Source organism: Anas platyrhynchos, chromosome 5, assembly GCF_047663525.1.
Source record: "Anas platyrhynchos isolate ZD024472 breed Pekin duck chromosome 5, IASCAAS_PekinDuck_T2T, whole genome shotgun sequence".
In the NCBI taxonomy this organism is placed as follows: Eukaryota; Metazoa; Chordata; class Aves; order Anseriformes; family Anatidae; genus Anas; species Anas platyrhynchos.
Window position 1 is genome coordinate 24,553,711 of NC_092591.1, and position 23,539 is coordinate 24,577,249.

At 40.2% G+C, this 23,539-nt stretch overlaps 1 protein-coding gene across 4 annotated transcripts in view; it reads right to left on the reverse strand.

Annotated features, from left to right (window-relative positions):
* Positions 1-23,539, reverse strand: part of LIN52 (lin-52 DREAM MuvB core complex component) — a 55,229-nt gene that overhangs the window by 20,929 nt on the left and 10,761 nt on the right. The window contains exon 6 of one of the 4 annotated variants that reach the window (XM_027459622.3): positions 13,862-14,469. The exons of the other annotated variants lie outside the window; for them this stretch is intronic. Within the exon in view, the coding sequence (XP_027315423.1) occupies positions 14,306-14,469 (164 nt within the window). The 3' untranslated portion in view covers positions 13,862-14,305. Of the gene's footprint in view, positions 1-13,861; positions 14,470-23,539 lie in introns of those variants that run through there. 4 annotated transcript variants of the gene reach the window in all.

Genomic DNA, 23,539 nt, shown 5'->3' on the forward strand with positions numbered 1-23,539 from the left:
AGTTCTGTGAAGTCTTGCTGCAGTATTTTAAAATATTAATACCACCCTTAGTACAAAACATTACTGTCCTTCCCTGGGTAGATGAGACAGCAGAATTTACCCTTACTTCAGCTCCAGGACGTGGTTTGGCATGACTTGTTTTGAAATGCTGAAGAAGGTGGGATTGCACAAAAGCTGCTGTGAACTAGAGCAGGTGAAGATCATGGTGTTTTCCTCCCTGCGTGCAATGAAAGCGGTCATCTCTGACAGAGGAGTGGTAAACAGATGAGACTGATAAAGTTTTAAACCACTGAAATACTTCAGTGAATATTACCTGGACCCTTAAGAACTTGGAGCCAAAGACCCAATGCCTTCTTGAACAATGAAATCCTAATGTGCCCTCATCTGGTCTCATTTCTCTCGATGCACAGTAGTTGTGTTTTACTGTATACCTGATAAGACAACTCGAGAGCTCGTTCAGGATTATCCACAGTGGTGATAACAGATCTGTTTCACGTAGATTGAGATTTCCTCAAAAATGTTGTTGTTAGTATCAATGAACATTAAAATTGCATCTGCTCTAAAAAAAAAAATAAAAAATATTCCATCTCTGCAAAATAATCACCTTACTCTCCTAACCAGACATCCCCACCTTGCAGGGCAGTACCATTCCCTTCGCACTCAGCTGCAAGCAATGATGTGCAGAGCTCTGAACACAAAAAACCCCACACAGCATTCATTCACGTATAGGTGGGCAAGGCCAAGCAGTGGGAATATGTGGAACAAGGGACAGTACCATCCCTGACAATGCCCAGGGAGCTACTAAACTTATGTTCCAGGTCACAAATACCAGAACATGCAGGTATTTTGTCCTGCGTGACCCCTGTTTTAAATGCAACTCCTACAGTATCTCCCACCTCCAGGAACTGCCTGCAGCCAACGTCCTGTGAGGCCAAAGACCTGATCCCTTTGACCCCCAAAGCAGGGAAAGAGTTACATCTTCTCTCTGTGAAGCCAATAAAAACCTCTCTTGATTATAATTTAGATAAGAGCCACTGGATTGAATAATAATGTCTGAAACTCCCCTGGCTGTTTCACCTTGAGACGTCCATCACTGGGTTAAACATGATGCTAATTGCATTTGGATTGATTAATTTCTCTCACTCCTGTCTATTCGAATAATGCTTAACAAAATAATCACAGCACCCAGAGCCAAATCTTCTCTGTCAAAGGAATGAAGCCATCAGAACCAGCAGAGATGAAAGAAATGAAGATGACCCGTAATTACTGCTACGGTGATATCATTACCATATTATAGAAAATGAGTGTACGTGGGGGGAGAGGGGGCTGCGATTATTATTTATTTTTTAATGGAACCGCACATCCCAAGAATACAGATCTGACACAGGGGAGCATACAGAAATACAGAACTAAAAAAATTATTGTGCATTAAATTGCAAAATACAGTGAACGCTGGGGCTCTCGATGCATTGAGTGCCGTGTACTGTGAGCTATTTGTTCACTTCACTGTTTTTTCATTACAATAATACTCTGCATATGACTAGCATAGAGATTCAAGATGCCTACCTTCCCCAAAAGGATCCTCAAGTATCTGTAGCAGAACTCACCCATAACCCTTCTCCTTTAGTATTACAAGTCATCTTTCTTTGCATGTTGGTGTTCAGATTTTTCAACCACAAGACCTAATTTGATGTTCGAAGAAAAGCTAGAGTGCAAGAAATTCTTATTCCTAAATGCAGATTCCTATCTGAGAGCAGTTTTAAATTCCATCACCAGCTGCAGTAGATTACTTTCAACCATTCGTTATGCTGGTTCTGCAGAAATATCAAATGGATAAGTCTGGAAGAATTCAAGCTAGGATTCAAAAACAAAACAAACAAAAATCTAACATTGAAAAGGAAGGCCTTCTGCTCCTTTTATTCTCCAAGATATACTCCCAAAGCCCCTCTCATTTGAGAAACAAATAGCTTGGCAATTGTATAAGATCTTCAGACACCTGTGCACTGCAGTTCTAATTGTGGTTTATACAGTTCACTTCTCTCCGTGCTGGTTATGTCTGCCCCCTAGTCTCAGACCGAAGACAAAAAAAAACAACACACAACTAACAGCTTAAAATATTTATTCTGGAGTAAAGCCAAGGTCAAGTACACACAAAAAAACTTCACACGCCAAAAATGTCAAGACCTAAGACCAGATGCTGACTCATGAAGCTAATTACACAAAGAAAAATGATGTTCAAGTATTTTATAAAGCTTAAAGGAATAAATTCAAGTTACGCTTCTAGTGTTAAGGGCAGTATGAAAGCCAATTTTACATCACATTTAAAAACAGTGGCAAGTATACCTGAAGGGGACTTGACTAGGGTAAGTTATCACTAGAACAGATACAGCTTGGAAAAACTTTGACCACCAAGACGCACAGATGCTGGAAGCAAACAGCAGGATAGAAAGGGGAATGTTAAACAAGAAGCACACTAAAGTTGTTTTTTTTTGTCTGCTCTTTCCAAAAAGGAAATAACTTCTTCATGCCCTCCCAACCCTAGCAGAAGCCCAAGAATTCTTGATCATTTAGGGTTTCCTACCCCTGTATCTCTAAAAGGAATCTTCTTTACCTAGGAACATGCAGAAATGAGATCAAAACTGCTTGCTTGAGAACTCTTGAGCATAAAACACATGAAAAAAATAGGTGGAAAGGCTGCACTGAATACTTGCATGCAGCTGGGCATGAAGTGTTTTTAAAGGTGAGCGGGTCCTTCTCAGAAGGCACACAACAGGCAGAAGCAATGTCTAAACTCCCATAAAACAGCACCCTGTGATGTGGCCTCCCTTGCCTATGCAGGGAGCAGGCATTTAGTGGCTGGGAGCAAAGCAGGTGAATCTTCAAAGTCACCATTTTTTCAAGTCTTATCAGTGGCCAGGGCACTCAGGCCATGGAAAAATCTCAGCCCAAGAGCCAATAGGAACAAAGGGATTAAGAGTTATTAGGAGTAGAGAGAATTACATATTTACAGTACAGTTACTGAAAAATAATCGTGTAGCGATTATGTAAGCCCCTCTACTCCTTTTGGCTAATAATGTTGGGATACAAGCTGTATGGTTATGCAAGTCAGGACAAACAAATCCACTCAGAACACAACAAGGCACACTCACGGGAGGCTTGCAGTCCTGTTTCCAGTATGGCTTCCTTGGCCTCCAAAGGAAGAAATGAGTCCCTGCCAGTAGGTTATTTAATGGCTTGAGCTGTGAAGCTCTGTCAACAAGCTTCATGATCAGAGGTACCTGGAGGAAAGAAGCTCATACCACCACAAGTCTGTATTTATTTTGCCAGATATGTCTTTACTTTGGAAAAGAGATTACATTTTTCAAGTGTTTTCTAATCCTCAGATTCCTTACTGAAACTTCTTCCACGTAGATGTCTGAGGCCATTGAGACAACAACGAATTATCAACGCTGACAGCCTCCACAAGAAGGTTTATGCTTTTTTATGACTGAACAATATTACTTGATTTACACATGAAGCAAACTAAGACTCCTTTTGCCACTAGTAAAATAATGTAACATAATGGAACTACAAAGAGGATTTCTATAATTTCTAAAAATACAAGTCTGTTTGAACAAATTCAAGTAAATTGTTGAAATCTCATTGCTCCAAGGCAAAAATCCCAACCTTAGTTCAAGTAGCATTATGGAAGGCCAGCAACATGCAGTTTGTGGGCTCTGGCTGCAGAAGAAAACCTCCACAATCACCTCCATCACTTAATTCTTCTCTCCACATGAATCAAAGACATTTTCTTCATTGTGTTTTTATCCCTATTCTCTTCCTCCCCAGCATATTCACTGTTTGCCTCAGTCCAGCTGTTTTTCAGTTATTCTACTGACTCATTTCAAGCTCTCAAGCCTCTTCTCCTGGCAGCAATACCCTGAGCTGAGAATATTTGAAAGTTCAGAAGAGGATTCAGAGAATTCAAAACCATCTTTACCAACTCCCAGTTGGTCACAGAACATCTCAGGAAATGCACTGATTTAGAAATGCTATGGTTTTCACAGCATTCAAATGCCACTAGAGTCAAGTCGAAATGAATACAGGGAAAAAAAAAAAAAACCAACACATTGGGAAGAGTTAAAAATCACAGAAAGAGTGGTGTTATTCAGAGAAAATAACACTAAGTTTAATCCGACTGACTTGATAAAAAATTGCAATACCACTCAGGGCTGCTTGGAATAGATATTAACAGATAAACATGCAGACTCTGCTAAATTAAAACATTTTAGCTGTTAATGAGCTCAAACACAACGAGGCAAGGCCCTGATATAAAAAATAGAGCCAAAACCAAACCCTCCCAAGACCTGTGAACAAATGCGAGAACATTCTGCATAAACATCCTTGCGCTTCTGGTTCCCATGCGTTTTTAAGAAAACCTTGAAGCCATGACTCAAATAAAAGAAATACAGAGGTATCAGTCTGCTGATACCTCCTGAGTACGGCAGAAAGAAGAAACCTCAGTTTCTTGAAGCTCAAATAAAGCATCCTAGTCAACTGTCATCCCTAAGGGGGGATAAAAAGCCAAAACAAACAAACAAACCATTCATTCTTTTTCTCTCCAGAAGACCTACTGAGAGCAGCCCGGTTAGCCTTATTACTCTTTGTACTCTTTGGCTTCCAAAAATCTCTTCATGTTTATTCACAATCCATGCATAGCACTGGTCTGAGAGCATGTCTACCATTGTTCTCTTCTTGTAAAAGCTGAATTAACAGTGCCATAGCAGACTAGTTAGTGTTCCCCATCCATTATTGGAAACCAAAAATTAGGGTATTGCAGCAAAATGAAAAGGAAACCATCTAGAAAACAGCTCAAAAAAGCAAAGCAGAAGGAAGATGGTGATGGCTATGAAGCATCCCCATAATTTACTGTCTGGTGCGATTGCTCTGATGGGTGAAAGGTACTAAAGAAACCTTCCACTGAACTCACCCCAGCTCACCAATGTCTCTCTCATGCCAGGGCGTGCAGGACACCACTGGATGTGGTATTACAGGTGCACCTCTACTCAACAACTGCTGAGTAGAGGTGGACAGTCACTGCTGGCTACAGTTCTATCAGCAGATGTACATGCAATCTTACATTTCTGTCCAAAGCATTACCTACCTGCTACATGTTCAACACCATTTCCTAACCATCAGTCCTTCACCCAGCCACTGCTTTGGTTATTATTGGAGGAAGCCTGAGAACCAGAGACAGGAGTCCCTGAGAAAGGGAAGCAACTGCTTTGTCCTCTGAGTTTTATATTTACACACATCAGTAGACAGAAATTGTGTTGTGTTTTTTTTTTTAATTTAATATGCTCTCTCTTTTCAAGTAAGCCAGGTACTAGGGATGAAAATCTTGAGGCAACCCTCAGAACTATCTGTTGAAAAGCATACGACAGCTTGGCCTGCTACCCAGAAACATCCATCACCCAGCCCTTTTCTGTTGGGATTTGTGTTGAATGACGTCTTCTGCAGGTTAAGAATTAGTTTTTAGCATAAGAGCCCTGTGTCATCGTCGTCATCTCCCCAGGAGAGAAAAACAGGCTGAATGATTTTTAGATTATATGCTCTGATAAGAAGCAGGCTCCTGGATCCCTGTGTGCTCGTGCCACGCAGGCCACCTGCTCTATGGAGCTGCCACTGGGGACACCCTCAAATGGGTTTAGTAATAATGTTCTCTCCAGAGATGCACCTCAAAGCATGCTTTGAATGTACATCCTATATCACTGACTGAAAACCTGTATATAAAATCCCATCAACAGACAGGATGTAAGACCAGTCTCTAGAAAAGAGTAATACAGAATACAGTAGACATTTATTTCCTCCTAAACACAAATGTGTCACATCTGTAGGCAAACAAAAATGCAAATGAACACAGGAATTGATACAACAGGAACAATTAGTGATCTATCTGGTCAGGTGTCCTGTCTGCCTGCACCCAGTATCAGAAACATCACAGGAAAAAAAAAAAAAAAAGCAACCCCATGATGAAGACAAATGGAATAATTGGTTCTGAAGCAGTTGATATTTCATACTTCATTTTATATTTTACCCTGATACACCTAGACATTTTCTTAGCTATTTAATTGCCTGATTCTTTTTCAATAGCTGCTAAGTAGTCACTCTAAAAAGAATCCCAATGTGGCAGAAAGTTCCACGTGAAATTATTCATCGTGTATAAAGCATTCCTCTTCACCTCTTCTAATATGACTGGTTTCCATTACTTTTTCCTGAATTCCACCCCCCTCATGCTTTTCAGGGCTGGGAGTCAATACAAATTTTCAGTTTATCTTCTCAATTGCAGAGATGTAAAATAACAATCGTGTCACCTTTCAAAAATTAGAGGTCCTTTTTTTCCCCCCTCACATTCTTATGAAGAAACCTCTTGATTTACAAGCAGCTCTCTAGAAATTAATGGTGTATTTCACAGCACCTAGAAATTACTCCTGCCAAAAGAGAACCTAAAGTTGCAAGAGAGAGAAGTCAAGCAGAGGAAGAGGTGGGAAACAGCACAGTGACCTGTAGCACGAAGACAGCAAATTACAACTACTTTACAACATCCTGGACAAAAAGATTTTGCAAGTTACATACAAGACAAAGCGTTTGGCAGCATTATGGCCCTCCAAGCAGCCTGCAGCTCATACAGAAAGTGAAGGTCTAGAGAGCAAACGTTACTACACCGTCTCTCTTCCTTTACAATATAATAAGCAAGGCTGTGACTAATTGTTGCCATGTTTGAACTTCAAATACTTCTTTTCCTGCTTCTGATCATAATTCTGAACAATATTATTTTGGTGTCAAAAAGCATTACCTCAAATACAAAAGAGTCGTGCTACTTAGAGGTAAAGTTTTGCTTGATGGATGCAATTATTGGGCTAAAATGGCAGCAAGCTCCAGGAGACAGGACGTTAGCCTGTAAAAGGAAACCTAGTTTGTATTCCTGACACACTCACTCCTGCTACGTGCCTTCTCCATCCCTTAGGCTCCCCAGCAGTAACTGGTACACACCCTTCTCTGTCAAGTTCCCAGACTAAGGGGATAAGATTTCCTAGTTTCATAATAATCCTATTTTAGTTCCATGAATAGTGAGCAGTTCAGGTCTAAGGCTTAGATCCATGACAACTAAATTAAGGTTCCTGACTAAGGTGCCTAAAAATCTCATAAAGATCCACAGAAAGAAACAACGGCCTCCAAAACAGGAGTTCAGCTTAAGACATGACTTCTTGTACAGCTCAGAGTGATTGCATTTCTAATTTGGAGAGTCCAGGTAGATGCTAAAAGGTAACAGCTGCTGAAACTGGTCCCAGACATCAGGTGCACCTTTTTGTGGTATTTTCTAGAGCTGCTTCTTAAGCAATCCATCAAAAGAGCCATGGATACTCCTGCAGAAAACCATTTTTATGTTGTCAAAGCCCTTCCTAAGTTTGTTCCATACTTACCTGCTGCTAGAACTTGGAATGCCAAAGCAGAGCAGAAGCCAAAACGTTCAACCAAATGCCAACATCAAAAGATGAAAACTGCCAGGATGTTAGCTTGACAGGTAAATTAAAATACTGCGATGTACATCTTGAATTATTATTTTAATTCCTGTAAGTTCCTGTTGATCCAGTAGCCACTGTGCTACAGGGTGTACAAACACACAGCAAGGAAATTCTGTCCTAAGGCACTCAGAAGAGACACTACACAAATACTGACAGACAACACAGAACAGTGTCTCAAACCCAACACATCACTAACAACCGGTCATCAAGACTTCTATAGATACTGTACAACAAATGGAAGACAAATGAGATTGCTCCCTGGGTGTTTATAGAGTATGCTTCCCACGTATGTGGAAGATTTAGATTCTAGCTTGGATGCCAACTTACCGGAGCATCAACCATTATACCTGGGTCACAGGGGTAAGTTAGGGACAGGAGAGCAGTAGTGTTCATAGTCACCATGAAAGAGGGATTGCAGATAATTTGTTGGAGACAACTACAGCTTAGAAGTAACAAAGCACCTTGCCTTGCATATTTGTACAAGTAACACTTGTACAGAAATTATATGAAGCTGCATATTTAATAAAAAGAAATAAAGATAAAAGAACACAAATACAGGAAACAAAGACAAAGTCCAGCAAAACCAAAGTTTTCTTCTTGCACAGTAAAGATTATTCATTTCTCAGCTTTGCTGCCATAGCCAGTTACCATCTGAATCATTACGCTACATCTACACCCCACTGTCCTTATGATTTAATTAGAAGCAGTGACACCCACTCTAAATATCATCAGCATCCACAATCTCTCCTCCCTCCATATGCAAAGGCCCTACAAATCCCTATTGTCACAGCCTCGGAGTTTTCCCCTCTCCAGGGCAGATGCTGTTGCTGCTGCCTTGAAGAAATTGTGTCCTGCCTGGCAAACCAGCAGCAGGTCCAAGCTGGCGAGTACTGCGGGACTACGCAAAAGGATGAGTGCTTAACACTGCCTTTCGTGCCGAGCTTATTGAAAGATCACTGCTTATTTGCCCATATGACACAAATACCAAGATAACTGGCAGACAAGCAGATGGACAGACAAACAATGTAAGCCAGGAAAGAGAAGACTACTAAAAAGGCTCACCCAAGTGCTGAACGTTTAAAGGAATACTTTGAAATCCTGAAAACAGATTTTGTTGCAGGGTACAGCATGCCAGCATTAAATTCCTTTCTCGTTAATCCATGGATGCGTTGGCTTTTGTTTTACCCACTAGGCAGGGGGCACTCAAAATCCTCATTAGGAAGCGATCTGCAGCTATGCACCAGAGAACAGGGAAGAGTACAGTCTGCAGGATTTAAGATTTTAGTTAAGGCACTGCTCAGCAAGAAGAGAGAGCAGCAGGTACATTTTCATTGCCATCTGCTGGATACAATGGACCACTCTAATGAAGGTTTGAAAGCACTGTTTTCCATTTATCATCATCAACACATACCAACAGGTCCCTCCTCTTCATACACTGCCTAAACGCAGATTAAAATTGAAATTGTCTTAATAAGCACTTATTATACCCCAGACTCTCAAGTTATCCAAGAAAGCAAGTGAGCCAACAGTTGTTTGGATGAGTAAAAATGCCCACATGTTACTACTGTTGAGAATTGAGAAGGTTAAGGAAATTATCTTAAATTACATTTTATGAGAAGAACTTGATGTCTAAGGTACAAAACATATTTCTTCATCAGGCCCGTGATATTTTCCATCCCAGAATGGTGAATATTTCTTTTTGAAGGAAGCAGTACAAGGAAAAAGTCTTAATACAAGAAGTTCTTTCTTCTGCCCCAAAGAATATTCTTCCTTTTAGAAAATCCAACACACAGCTAAAGTGGTAGAAAAACTGATTTGTCACAATGAAATGGAACAGAACACTACTCTGAAGAGACAAGTAACTTCTATTCCTAAGGAAGGCCAACACAGCAAATATCCTAGAATTTGAGGCCAGGTATTTATTAATACAGAGGGAATAAAAGGCCAGCTGACCTCTAACGTGAGGAACAACTTTGTGACTTTTGTGAATTATAACATGTTCTGGTTGATCAAAATACATGTCTTACCAGTTTCCAGAAACCTCCAATGCTAAGGATACCAATAATTTCTTATAAAGGACATCTGGGCCTTTCCTCTTGTGGTAACGAAATCAAAGAATTTCTGGACACTGGTGGGATGACTCCCATTATCTATCATGCCTTTTAGACAGTCTATTGAATCACCTGGATTAATAAACAAATGAGGTAGACATGAAATGGGGTCTGGCATGAGGTCCATATAATTGGTATAATAGGTACAGCAACAGACTGTATTCCCAGGCCCTCAAATAAAAAAAAATGTACTTGCTGACATGAAAAACCAGCAATTGTTAATAAACAGATATTCTGCTCTTCAACACTCCATATGGCAATCTGATGGATTAAACACCAGCAGTGTGATCACTCTAAAAGCTCATCGTGAGATGATCTGGGGAAATCTATCTACAATTTACGAATTCTGGTTAATTTAATTAAAATGCTGCATCACTAAGTGCCTTAATATGTAGAAAGCCATAAGCTTGTGAGGCTCCTGGCACATGCCTGTTTTCAGAAGATGCTGCAGAACAAACCAGCGAGAATCTCTCCTTTTTAACTAGGGATTCACAAAGGAAGACTACTGAACTAGAAAATTGGTCTAAGTTTAGATGCAGGAAGAAAAGAGCAGAAAAAAAAATCCAAAAGAGGCAAACAGAAGGACAGGTGATAGAGTAAGACCAAGGATGACAGTAGAATGAGAGGAACAGGGAGGAACAAGCTGTCAAGGCACCGGGGGCTTCTTTGAAAGGTGCCAGCCAAGGTAAAGGAAAGTAGATATGTTATAAATACTTAGTCTGCATGTTGATAGGGAGATAGATTCAGGAGAGGAACTGCAAAGTCCTTAGAAGATGTTTTCATGTTGTACTGAATGCTGCAGAAAGGTGAGAGCGCAAAGACTGGCAGAGGCACATACAGATCAGGGGTTTTTTGACCTACATCTCTCTTTAATTGGTAATTGTACCAATTAAAATATGACTGGATTCAAAACCATTTATAAAGTCACCATGGTCCGTGCTTTTGAGAAGAGCTTTAATGCAAACTGCCCTTGAGTTTGGAGATTGAGAAAGGATGGGCTTCGATGTCTCAAGGATCCAAGACTGTAAATACACGAGGCGACGAAGGCCAGGAAGTCCCCAGTGAGAAAGAGCCCACGATCAACACGCTTGGCCAGAGCCCGCCCAATGCTGTAATCTACCTTTATGAAGGGAGGTTTGAGATCTGGCTTCTTCAACTGAGACAAGCTACAGTGCATACACAATTAATTATTGCAATTTAGCTAAAGGGTGGTACCTGTTCATTTTCAATTTGGTGCCAACACTATCAAAGAGAATCCATGAGGCTGAGCCAAGCGTAGACACTTTCTTCTTTGTTAGAAGCATGGTTGGGTGAAAGAACACAGATATTCCCATGCAAAATCTCTTACAAAAAAAAAAAAAAAAAGGTGGTCAAGCTGCTGGAATCTGGAAGCAGATGATAGTCTGGGGAACTGAGATGGAAAACCTCTTCCATGTCTGCAGCAGCTCAGGGTTACTGGAAGCCAAGGCATTCCCAGTGCTATCATTACTATCTCTGAAATGGACTTGTATACATTAATACTTCTCTTTCATTTAATATCTACTTTTGTTCTTTATTAGCTAAAGAGAACTTAGCAGCAGAAGCTGAGAATGCTTCAGGGTTTCCCAGGCATGATTGCTAACATTTGAGAGGAGTCTGGAAAGTGGTGTTACCAAGGAGCTGTCATGGAAGAACAGACAGTTCTTTTTTTACTTCTCCTGCTTGCTATCTCAGAACACTCTAAAATCAAGAGAAAAATTTTTAGAAGGAAGCAACAGCAAGTTTCCTCAGAGCCACACTCAGCTGAGGCTCATCTCTTATTAAAAAACGTTAAATAATTTTGGATTTTGTTCTGCAGATGGATTATCTGGTATTATCCTGTTTATTTGGAGAAACAGGAGCAGTCTCTCCAGAACGGCAATTTGTCCCCCACTTACACTGGCAGATGTGGTTTTGCCTGCAAAAGAGGATCTGCTGACTTCCTGCAACAGAGAATAGGGCGTGCGAAGTCGTGAAGAAGGCCTGATCATGTTCTAAGTCTAGCACAATATCACAAAGAAAGACTGTCACCTGTTAAAGTGCACTTCAGCTATGTTTCTACAAAGCATTGCATAACAAGAAATAACATTGATATTTTACAATGATCATCCTTCTATTAACCTTTCCCACATTAACAGAACTCAGAAAATTTGACATGGAATAAATAATAAAGCCACATGATTTGTGAATAAAATCCTGATTTGAAAAAAGCCCAATCACATTTTTCTTTCAATATCCAGTATCATCTCCATGCTTCCTCTAGACTATTTCCAGCTGCTTCTTAGGAAAGGCATCTGAGCATGCTGGAGCCAAAGGTAATTATTTCCCTATTCAAATAGAAGAACACTGAACTTCTACACTATCAAAAGCATAAGGACCTAAAAAAAGAGCCCAAGACTGAAAGCAAGATGGGGGGAAAAAAAAAAAGAAAAACATTTTCCTCCCCCAAGCCTCCACTGCTTCAGAGAGACTGAGTAGGCTGGTTTCAAAACAAGAGCAAGTGATATAACCAAACAAAAGCAGATCTGAAAGGTGAGCAAACCCCACAAGCCACACAGTCATTATTACTGTGTCGACAGCACACTTGTTAAAAATGTATATTTTAATTTTCTGTATTGCTAAAGGTCCCAATTTGCCCAGGGATCTAGCTAAGCTGCCATTTTCTACCACGACAGAGTCTAATCTTTATTTAATGGATTTAGCATCTATCTTCACTAGAGTGGTCTCTAAGGGAAAGGGGAGGGGAGTATGAAGGGGCATGAAGAGATGATCAGAGCCCCCCTCTCCTTCATCCATCCGGCGCTCATGTTTGTGTTCAAAATTCAATTACCTCCTTATTGATACTTCACAGAGATATTTAAGCTGCAAACATGAAGCCCTGATTTCCCAGGGGGCCATGCCCCTCTCTATTTCACTGCTCTGCTTCCCCCAGGGTGAATTCCTGAGGCGTCCATATTAATAGGTAATCAGTCACAATTCATTTATTAAACAGCTAGCAAGGTTTATCAGCCTGCCCTGATTAGCCGGAAGAAGCCACTGAATTCCTAATTTATTTATGGAAATGTAAGTGTCTTTTTGAATTCCATTCATGAAAGAACGGGGTGCCGTGGGCCTGGCACACTGAATTCTAACAGGAAAGCAGCAGAAAACCCAGGGACTGGGGACTCTGCAACTTCAGCCTGGGAAATACACCATGGTGACACTACCTTGATCAATAGATTTAGGGCCAGAACCTCACGGAAGCATTCAGAAGACAGCTCTTCAGAGAGCAGGCATTGCCACCCGCTGCAGCCAGAGAAAGGTCCTTAAGTGGAGCAAGTTACAGGGTTACGCAACACTAAGAAACTGGGTAGAAATAATGAAGAAATAGAAGTATTAAGGAAAAGTTCCAATAAAACATTCAGAACAGTGCTGAAGACAACTGCCACATAACGCAAATACACACATTTACACAAAAAGTTCAGCTTTTTGAACATTTCAAAAGTTATTTTTGCTATCATCAATCCAATCAAAGCCATTTTTAAAATGCAACAAACGTTGCCACTCTGTTTTCCAACTAAGACACAGCAGCTCAACAATGCTGCTGGATTACCAGAAAGGGAAAACGGCTAATAAGAAAAAAAAAATCATTCTTCTCTACTGTTTAAATGAGAAATGGAGAAATTGATAAAATAAAGTAATAAGACTTATGCACATATGTACCACATCTTAAGGCAACTAGGACACATTTTCCAATAACCTAAAGGTTATATATAGGCTGCCTCTAAAGGTTCAAGGCCACCAGGGCTAAAAAAACACCTTTTTATTCCTTTCAAATCTGCAGTCATCTCTGAAACTTAGATTTATCTGAATTTTACCAACCACAGCTACTCAAATATAAACCAATTAGGAAGGGAAGACTACAGAAAATGTTTATTTCGATTTTCTTCCCCTACAAAACTGCCAAGTTTCACTGTTTCCTGCTCTGCATTTAGCAACTTTCCCAAACAGTTCAACTGGCAGGTAAAAATTGGGATTGTGTTCCTAACCCTGTACATGAGCAGGATGTCCCTCAGACAGGTGCAACAGCCAAAAGGTTGGGTTTAATTCATTTTTTCCTAAGTGTTTCAGATTTCAAAACTGACAAGATTTAACGATCTACAGCGTTATGTGGAATACAGACAGAAACACGTTTTAAAAGGCTGTATTTCTGTAGTATTAATTCTGAGACGCTTATCAGACATTTTGTTCAGTTATTTCAGTACTCTAATCTGGTTATTAACTGGCTAGGAAAGCACTTAAAGCTAACAACCCAGAGCATAAATAATGGAGGGTGCAGATGCCACCATACAATATTGCATTACACACAAAAATTACCGCCGTTCAATTACGATTATTTGAAAAATTATTTAAAATAGCAATACAAAATCCTACATGGCTTAAAACTGGCTACGCTTATGTCTACCCTCTGAATTTACAAGCAAAAGCTAAATTGGTACACACAAGGTTTTAATTTGCTTAAGAACTCATTATGCAAAAATTTTTACTACAGTGCTAAAATCTATATAAAAATCTCGCTTCACCGAAACTAGTACAACCCACACGCTGAAATAAAAAGAGATGATTTTCCTCTCAAGCTACAGTGGTCAGACATGGAAAGATGTAGTGCATGCAATAAATACATCCAAGCACAGGGAGGAAAGAGTGTCTGAATTCTCCAGAAGCTGAACACTGCAGGTGTTTAAAGTCTGGGGTGGCATGGGGAAACAGATCCTGGAAGAGGCATCTTTCACCACCTGAAAAAGTAATCAATCGCCTAATTGTCATCAGCCCGTATTTTATGCAGACAAGGGTAATTCAATGTAGATTTCCTACTATGAAGAGCAGCTCCTAGAGGAAGGGAAAAAACAGAGTTTGCAGTGGCAGACATCACACAATTGTGCAACAGGCCCAGACATCTCATCAGGATGTGGCTCTCAACAGCCAGCTTCTCCAAGCCTCATTGCTTGGGAACTGCCAGTGCTACCCGTGAAAATAAAACAACCTGTTCCCCTCCTGCATCTAGCCATACTTCAACCTTTTCCCTCTTCAGCAGTAAATTCACAGTAACGATTTCAAGCTATGACTTTGTGGAATAAATAAGAGCAAACACACCACTGAGCAGGTTAAACAGGGCACTTGTGCATGTTCTCATTGTGAAGCTCACTGAACTTCCAACCCCACGTTATTTTCACTGCCTCAATACATTAAGTTCCTTACACAGAAAAGAGCAGCACCATTCAGGACGGACATCCACCCCATGCTGCCCAAACATTTTGGAGAAGATGAGCTACTTTGCAATTATTTCTAGTCTTCACAAATAGGAAGAAAACTTTCAAAACACATCGTCACTCATCTTCAAACTGGTCATTAAAAGTCCATTCTAATGTACCCAAATCTGATACAGAAAGCCCAGGAGAACCCAGTATGATCCTGCACATCAGAGAGCTTGATGCAGAGCCACGATTTTTGTCCTTGCATAAAATGCAGAGGAAGGGTCTGGAAATAAAAGAACCCAAAATAATACAGAGGTATTCCTTCTTTTCTAAATGCCACTGGACACAAGCTGATGGTGTCACCTATTACTCTCCAGCAAATTACTGTTCACACTTTTGTCCTGCCTCATCCAGTCATCCATCTTAGCCATTCATTTCCAACGCTCCCACAACAAAGCCCACATACCTCTAAGGTTTCTGCAGTAACAAACTGCAGAGTTATAATCAAGGAAAGGATAATTATTTCCCGTCTTTCTTGCACACATGGTCAGTGCTGATAACAACATACTTCTAGTGACTTAAACAAGGAACTCTGCAAACAGCATGTAGAAAAATTATTTCCTACACTCCTTAAATACTGTAGCTTACGTGGCAGCAGCTCACACGCACAGCAGAACACAGTTTAGGATAAAAATGAGAATCTCTAATTGACACTGCAGAGAAAATTAGATTGTAATTGCATATGCTGTATTTTGCTGATGACAATGAGGTTAGCGTTTGCAAAAAAAAAAAAAGTGTTATGAGATCTTTAATGACAACAGGTTATTAAGAGCTTTATCATATACCTCATCAGAAATGTACCATTTCCAACAGCAGAGAGCCCCCTAGAGCTACTGCAGGAAAACGGTTCAGGAACCCAAGGCTGCTTATTGCAACATCTGGGCTCTTTGGCACTCTCCTCCAACTACTGACCAAACCAGACTTTACCTGGTTTAGCAGAACAGAGATTAAAACCTAGAGGGAGAAAACAGAAATCACATTTTAACTGGAAGAAAATGGGAGTAGTTATTCGTTGAATTGCCATTGGACATAGAAGGTTTTAAAATATAATGAGGTTTCAGAAACGTCATGCATGTGCATACAGAGAGGCTGAAATCATACAGGTGTTTGTAGAACATCACCAAATATCAAGAAATCCGGATTTTGGAGTAAAGTGTACTGGCACCCAATTAATTGGCACTTCATGCAGTTTACACAAATTGCGGATATGTGCCCTGTAGCACAGAAAGCTCTCCATGTGGAAGCACCCAATCAATGGAAGATAATTTCTACACAGAAGACTAAACTATATTCTGCTGAAATTTGCTGTAATAAGCTTCACTAGCTTTTAGTGAAACAGTGCTCAACAACAACACACAAGTGAAATTTGGCTAATCAGTATTAGGCCCCCATCCATTATCTACATTCTTGTGTTTGTGCTGTAGCAGCTAATAAATAAAAGTATCTCCTCAAAATTAAATTAATAACGGAAAATCTCCGCTTACACAGTGTGGAGCTCCTTATTCCCATCTCTCCAATTACAGTAAAAAGCCATCAGATAAATCATAGGAAAGTAACTGAACCATCTCGTTTAGCTTTACTGTCAAGACTTACAACTCTGAAGAGCAGTAAATGCATCTTTATTCTCTCCTCATTGTGAGCAAAGATTTCTGTAAGAATAAAATTTCTGAAAGAATAAAGCCACCCATTTTTTTCAGAACCAACCAACAATACGTAGCATCTGGGGACAGATATCTGAAGCACAGCATACCAACCACAAGTCTGTTGCCGTATCCTAAGAGCTTGAGTTAACACTGAAATTTATGAGCCTAACTTTCTGTGTGTTAATTCAGACTTACCATGATAAGAGTTTGCAGTGTGCTCAGGGAACAAGCTCTTGAACACTTTCAAAAAAAATCCACAAACAGCCTTCAAACATGCTTTCATGGGGATGTATAAAGTAATGTTTTATTACTAAAATAAATTTCTAAGAGCAAGCGCTTCACTGGAAGGGGGAGGTGAAGAACAAACTTGCAATGAATATGATGAGAAGAGGTAGTATGTTTACTCCGCTGGCAATGGCATTAAGCACCCTTTTTTGATCTCCAGTTAGAGCTCAAAAAGACACAACAAAACCTTCCTGTACAGATGGAGACAATTCAAAATGTCTTAGCACCCAGATAAATTTACATTTGAATTGGGTTGTATTTTTAATAGGGAAGCAGGCGATAGGTAGCAGTTTATAAAAAAGGCATGTAGTGAATTCTCCAACACTATTAATTCATTTTAGGAAGACAGGATTTTTTTTTCCCTAAAAAACAGTTTTAAAACAAGGGAATTCAGACAAGAAATTAATTCAAAGCCCCCTAGCCACATGATCAAAATGGTTTCATTTGACCTTCTAAACTGTACTTCTTTCCCACATTTCAGGTTGGGTTTCACTTTCAGGCTGCATTTCCTAGAATGCCATTTTTAGGATGTTCTAAAACCCAAACAGAAATGCTGTCTTGAAATCAGTCTTTTCAGAAGACTGCCCACAGACCTGAAACCAGAGGTTGCTACACCTAAAGAATAACAGGCAAGCAAGAGTAATAACGTCACTGTCACCACTTAAAATTCATCAAGTGGATGGAAAGAATTAGTACGACCTATTTTAACTTGTCCTGAATTTACCAAAGTTATTCACACTGACTTGGGCTGAGTTGGGTCTTCTAAAAACAGATCCTAAACCAAAAAAAGAGTTAGCACCAAGAAGTTCAGTTCATTCCCTTCCCCTCCTGGCACATTCCTGCCTTATTTTCTGACCTTAAACATTTGCTCCACTGTCTCGTGATCATCCTATCAAAAAAAAAAAAAAAAATCTACCTTCAGCTATTTTATCCTTTGGAGAAACTGCTGTAAGCATCTTTAATTTCTCTTCACACCTTGCAGGCATGACCATAATCTGCCACTTCATTCCCTAATATGACTCTTCTTATAAATGCGTTATCTCTAACCTAATCCATGTAAACTCAGGAAAAAGAGAACAAGACAGGAATAGTCTCACCACTCTAATGAGGTTTTAGAGTTCGTGCTCTATCAGATTGCCCAGAAGTAATATTCCAGCTTCACTTCATGGTAAAAAATGGGAATATAATCTGCTGGATTCATATTTGATAGAGAACTAGCCCAGCAGCCAGGAATATACACAAAAGATAGTCTACTGCAAACAGCCCAGCTGTCAGGTGGAACTTGAGAAGGATCTCCCAGTATTGTGTGATTGCTATGTGTCTGGTAAATACACACTTCTGAGCAACCTCAACAACCATAATGGGGAAAGTGTTTTCCATTTCCTGTTTCATTCCTAAAGAGAACGTGCAAAAGAATTGTTGAGGTCTTGCTGTTCTTATCTCCTCTCCTTGGTCATTCAGCTTTGTGAATAAATCTATTCTTTCATCACAGCTTCCAAAGGCACAGACGTTCTTCCTCTGTTCCAGTCAGCACCAAAACACAGGAGACCTGTTATTTTCACTCTACAGGCTCTAAGAAAAGACCAGCCTTAAAAGGAGCAAAGCCACAAGAGTTCTCAGTCCAGCACAACAGTATCACACTAGATACAATGAAATCATAGAGGAGAAGTTTGGTATTTTTCTTATAGCCAGTGAAGTTAAATCTCTTTAATGAGAACAAACTGTATAGGAATTAATAGGAAAAAAAAAAAAAACACAGGAAAAATAATGAAGTTAGTCTAAAAAAAAACTCATAAGATGAAATAAAAGCAAATCAAGTTTTACAAGGAGATTATGTCTTACATTATTAGACTAATGGATATAGCTGCGAAAAATCAGTAAGCTTTCAAGCAATTATTAGCTCTTTAATTAAAAATCATATTGCATTATCCTGTTATATTTAACAAGATCCTGAAAAAGGACTACCTAATGATGTCGGAATAGATATATTTGCTAACAGATGAAGTTCTAGAAGCTTCACATTTCAGGGAGTGCACCAACCACTGTTGGCAGGGTTGGGAAGAAACCTCTCTTTGTGCTCCTCTGCGGCTGTGCAGAACAACGAGCAGGTCTTCCCACGGCTGCAGCCTGTGGTCAGGGGACAGGATACTGCAAGGGCACTGGCCTGATGGTGGCAATCCTCATGTTCCTCTTAGAACTTGTTTCCGGAACTGATGTCATGTTGTGATCTGTGTTACTTCTCGCAGAGAACACTCCTCTGACCCAATGGGCTTCATCTATCTACCTCAACACAGTGCTGAAAAAACAGAAGCTGCTATCCTGGCAGTGAGGGACACGGTTCCCCCTTCCAGCTAATTCTATCTCAAGCCCACTGAGATATATATATATATTTTTTTTTATTATTATTATTCTTTTTTACTATATTACTATATTTTGTCTCAAACCCACTGCTATGTTCAATAATGAATTTCTAGAGGAGAAAATTATCAGAAATTTTTCACTGTTTTATGTAGGTTGGTCTGCTCTCTGTCCTAAACCCCAAAAGTTCATGGCCATAAAATCAAGACACAGATACACTAGGTTATTACAAGATTGTTTTTCTATCTTACTCCTTTGTTTTGATGCCTAACAAACTACAAATAGCCAGCATTATTTCCACAGTATTAACACCAGTGATCCTTTTATGTTTTGAAATAAGATTGTGTCCTTTTTTAACCAAGTACAACCTCCATGAGTGAAGATCAGTGTAAGAGAAGATGGGACCGAGACATAAAAGAAAAGGTATGTTCAGGTGAAATCAGTTGTACACACCTGTGCAGAGCTATAGGCTCACACTGCGACTGGAGAGGAACAAGAACACGCAGCCATCCTCATCCGCAAGGCATCAGGGCAATAAACTCGATGTGTAAAGTGAGAGTCTGAGCAGAGTACTCCATTTCTTTTCCCTCCCCCCATAAAATGTGTATTTCTGCAGGAGATATATGGGAACTAGTTATGAAAGTCAAGCAATTAAAAGGCATTTCGGGGGTATTCACGGGACTGCACCAGCCACAAGTGCCTGACAGCTCAACGCGTGTGCGAGTCCCTGGAGAGCCATCACACTTCAATTACTATCACTAACATTAGTCATTATCAGGCTGGCTTGGGTCCCCGGGGAAGGCAGCTTGTGATGACAATATCCAGCCTCTCCTTGTAAAACAATTCATTAGGCAAAGCGGAACAGCTGGGGCAGCCACGTGGAGGTCTGCGGAGCGGCTGCCCCAGCGGGACCTGCAGCCCCCCTTCCCCTTTCGGAGAGGGGCAGCCACCACCCCCATGACAGCTGTAAAAGCCCCCCGGGACACTTCAGGTTTAATCAGCGCTCCTTATACTCCAGGGAAGCGTTTGATTGCAAACTTAAACTAATGGCACTCAGAAGGTTACGACAATCATCAGATAAGAGGCTTTAGGGCATTTTTATCTTGTTCTAATGCTCACAAGCTAATGAGGCAATAAGAGACAGACACTATCAGACATGGTCTAGCAACACTACACGCAGGGGATGTTCACAGTGTTTGCTGGTGATGCAAGAGGGAGTCCCTGATATATCCTGCAGAAGAAGACTTCAAGCTCAGAACAACCGAAACCCTCACTAAAACAATAAAATGCTAGGCGGATTTTCACATAGCCTCGTACACATTACCACCTGATCCAAACCAGAGGAAACTGGACAGGAACAGAGCAATACCCCACCAACATCCCAGCCTAGTCCACAAGTACAGCATATTTTGTTTATCATAGCACAAATACTGGCAGAACCAAACAGCAGGACTGATCCTTACATGCTGAAAAACTCCACTGCCTCCAAGGTAGAAGGTCAAATGTACCACAAACAGGTAAATAATGCCTGGTATTAGTATGGACTAACTGTTATGCTAACCATTTTTGACCTTTATGCAGCTTGCAAATAGAAATATTTTTATATATGACATCTGCAAACGGCTGGAAATAGGGTTGGTTTTCTTAGGTACCCTACTTAGGCTCCAGGCCAAAGCACACTTGATAGTAGGCTCTGTTTCATTATCACATTCTCATTGTACTTCAAGTAAAGACACAATATGCTAATCATGCCTTCCTGTGGCATTTAATAGGAGCAAGCAGGGGATGATAGAGAACAGCATACAGAATAGAATATGTAATGACACAGGCTTCATATGCTGTGTTTTTGTTTTTTGTTTTTCTTTTTAATTCTGTTTCCACTGTCTTGCAAAAGAAAGTTACGATGAACTCCACAATACAGTTGTAGAAATAGGGGCATGTGAGAAGGCAAATAAAAAGGCCAAGCAGAACAGCGGTCATGCCAGAAACCAAACCAAGACCTCCAAAGTCACGTCCTGGTGAGACTTTCACAAGAATCACAGAATCACAGAACTGTAGGGATTGGAATGGACCTCGAAAGATCATCAGGTCAAACCCCCAGCTGATTCACTAGGATCAGCTGCAACCCTGAAAACAGGTCCAGCTATCCACAGTGTGGAAGAAAATTGCCCAGTATGGAAGGAAGTAGTTTTCACTCCTGCCAGAAGTCAAAATTTACAGGAAAACATTTCAGAAGCAATACAGGGATAATAATTTAATTATCTGTTAATACAGAGGAAATGTTCTATTAACATGGAAACAGCAGAAAAAAATGGATTAAGGAAGAAAACGAAAATAAATTTAAATAATAGATACAGAGCAGTTGCAAAGCTTTTAAAGTCCCTGCCAGAGCATCTCCCAAGATTTGTATGGCATTTTTGTGTTTCTTAAACCATAATGGAAAAATGCACATAACCTTATGCTTGATCAAACTTTTCCCCATCTTCAATTCCTCCACTGACAGTAGTCTACAAGTTATCCTGTCAGAATGAGAGTAGCAAAAAATAGGCTTCTGACAGTATAATGTAAGAACATTTTGTTTGTAGTCATGTTTCTTTCTGTGCCAAGCATGTGGCAGGTAGAAATGCTTTAATGTGACAGCCCATTCCCTTACTTTTGTGGCTAAAAGCTCTTCAGTCAAGCCCCATTGACCCCCCTGCTTGTCTACACGAGTGATGTTGGTTTCGCTGTTCATTTGAGCTGAGACACACAAGAACCTTTGTGTACATGGAGGATCATTCTCTTCTTAAAGAGTGATACTGAATGCACTGTACCTCCACCTAAAGAAAAATAGGTTCCCCAGCCTCATTTGCCCAGATATAATCCACTCTGTGGATGGAAGTATTTGAAAGACCATTTCTCATCCCCGAAAAAGTCTGAAAGCCACCACTTCCATACAAAAATCCCTAGGTTTCTTGCTCCTAAGCAGGCTGCTCACGTGGAGGCACACCAGAAGAGTCCCACCTGAGATCTCCTGCTCGAAGCTGCTGAGCTGAACCAACTGTCTGGTGCTGTGTTCAAGTGATGTTGGGGAACGCAGGCTTTGAGTTAACTTACTCCTAGAAAAGATCTTACATCGGAGAATCATCAGATCACTGGATGATTTTGGATACAAGGGCTCAGGAGGTCTCCTACTCAAAGCAGAGCCAATGATGGGGTCAGACTGCATCACTCAAGGCTTTATTCAGTGAAGCCTGGAAGATCTCCAAGAACGGAGGCTGCACAGTCACCCTGGTAGCTGAACATCATCCTCAACTGCTTGGCTGACCAACGCTAATACTCCAGATGTCCTCACAAAGCACAAATTACTACTGTGATAAACATATTAAAAATCATTCAGAAAACTAATGGTGACAGATCTGGTGAATGCGCACAAAGTTTTCAAAGTATGTTTGTTCAGCTGGTCTCCAGATTAATCAGATCTCTTCCTCCCCTCTAACACTGCAAAGGCTCCCTTCTCCTAACTGGTGGAAGTATCTGTATCAACCTTCACTCCATCAATGTAAAATTAAGGATCCATCCATCAAATAATTAAAATTAAGTCAAGTAGTATGAAGTAGTGGATGAAGTACCTTTGTTTTACAAAAATCAATCACCTACACAAACAGCGACTGGGAACATAAACAAGGAGAGGGAAAGGAAAGACAAACATCACAGACATTTCAATAAAGATCAGGTAAAAAGCAGAGCAGAGTAACTCAGCTTTTATGGAGAACTGCTGTTGTACTGAGCACCACCCATTAAGGTCAAGAGGAGTTTTACCAGCAGTTATCTGCCAGATATTTGGCCACTTAGCACATGGTCCTTACACATAACTTTGGAAACGCAGTTACTCGACCTAGATGGACATTGTCACTCAAAAAGCTCCACTTTGTATTTCCAACATTAGGCTTCAGGATTAACAGCCATGCAAAGGCAGATGTTATCTTAACATTCCTAATGCTCCTACGTCTATGCGACAGCAAATAGTCAAAAACTATTTGCACAATCACAGATACTGTTTATTATGATCTCCCTTCCGAAAATCATGTCCAGATGACTTAGTAAAGTATCAGTGAGCTGCACATCCCTGACATAATGAAAGTTGGGTTTTCATAGTCACTTTCAATTTTTTAAATTAATTCTAAGAGAAAATTGCATATTTAATGTTAACAGAAGTTAGTAAATCATGGACAAAGAATCCAACCCAAACCACATAATTAACAAAAGAAGATTCTACATACAGC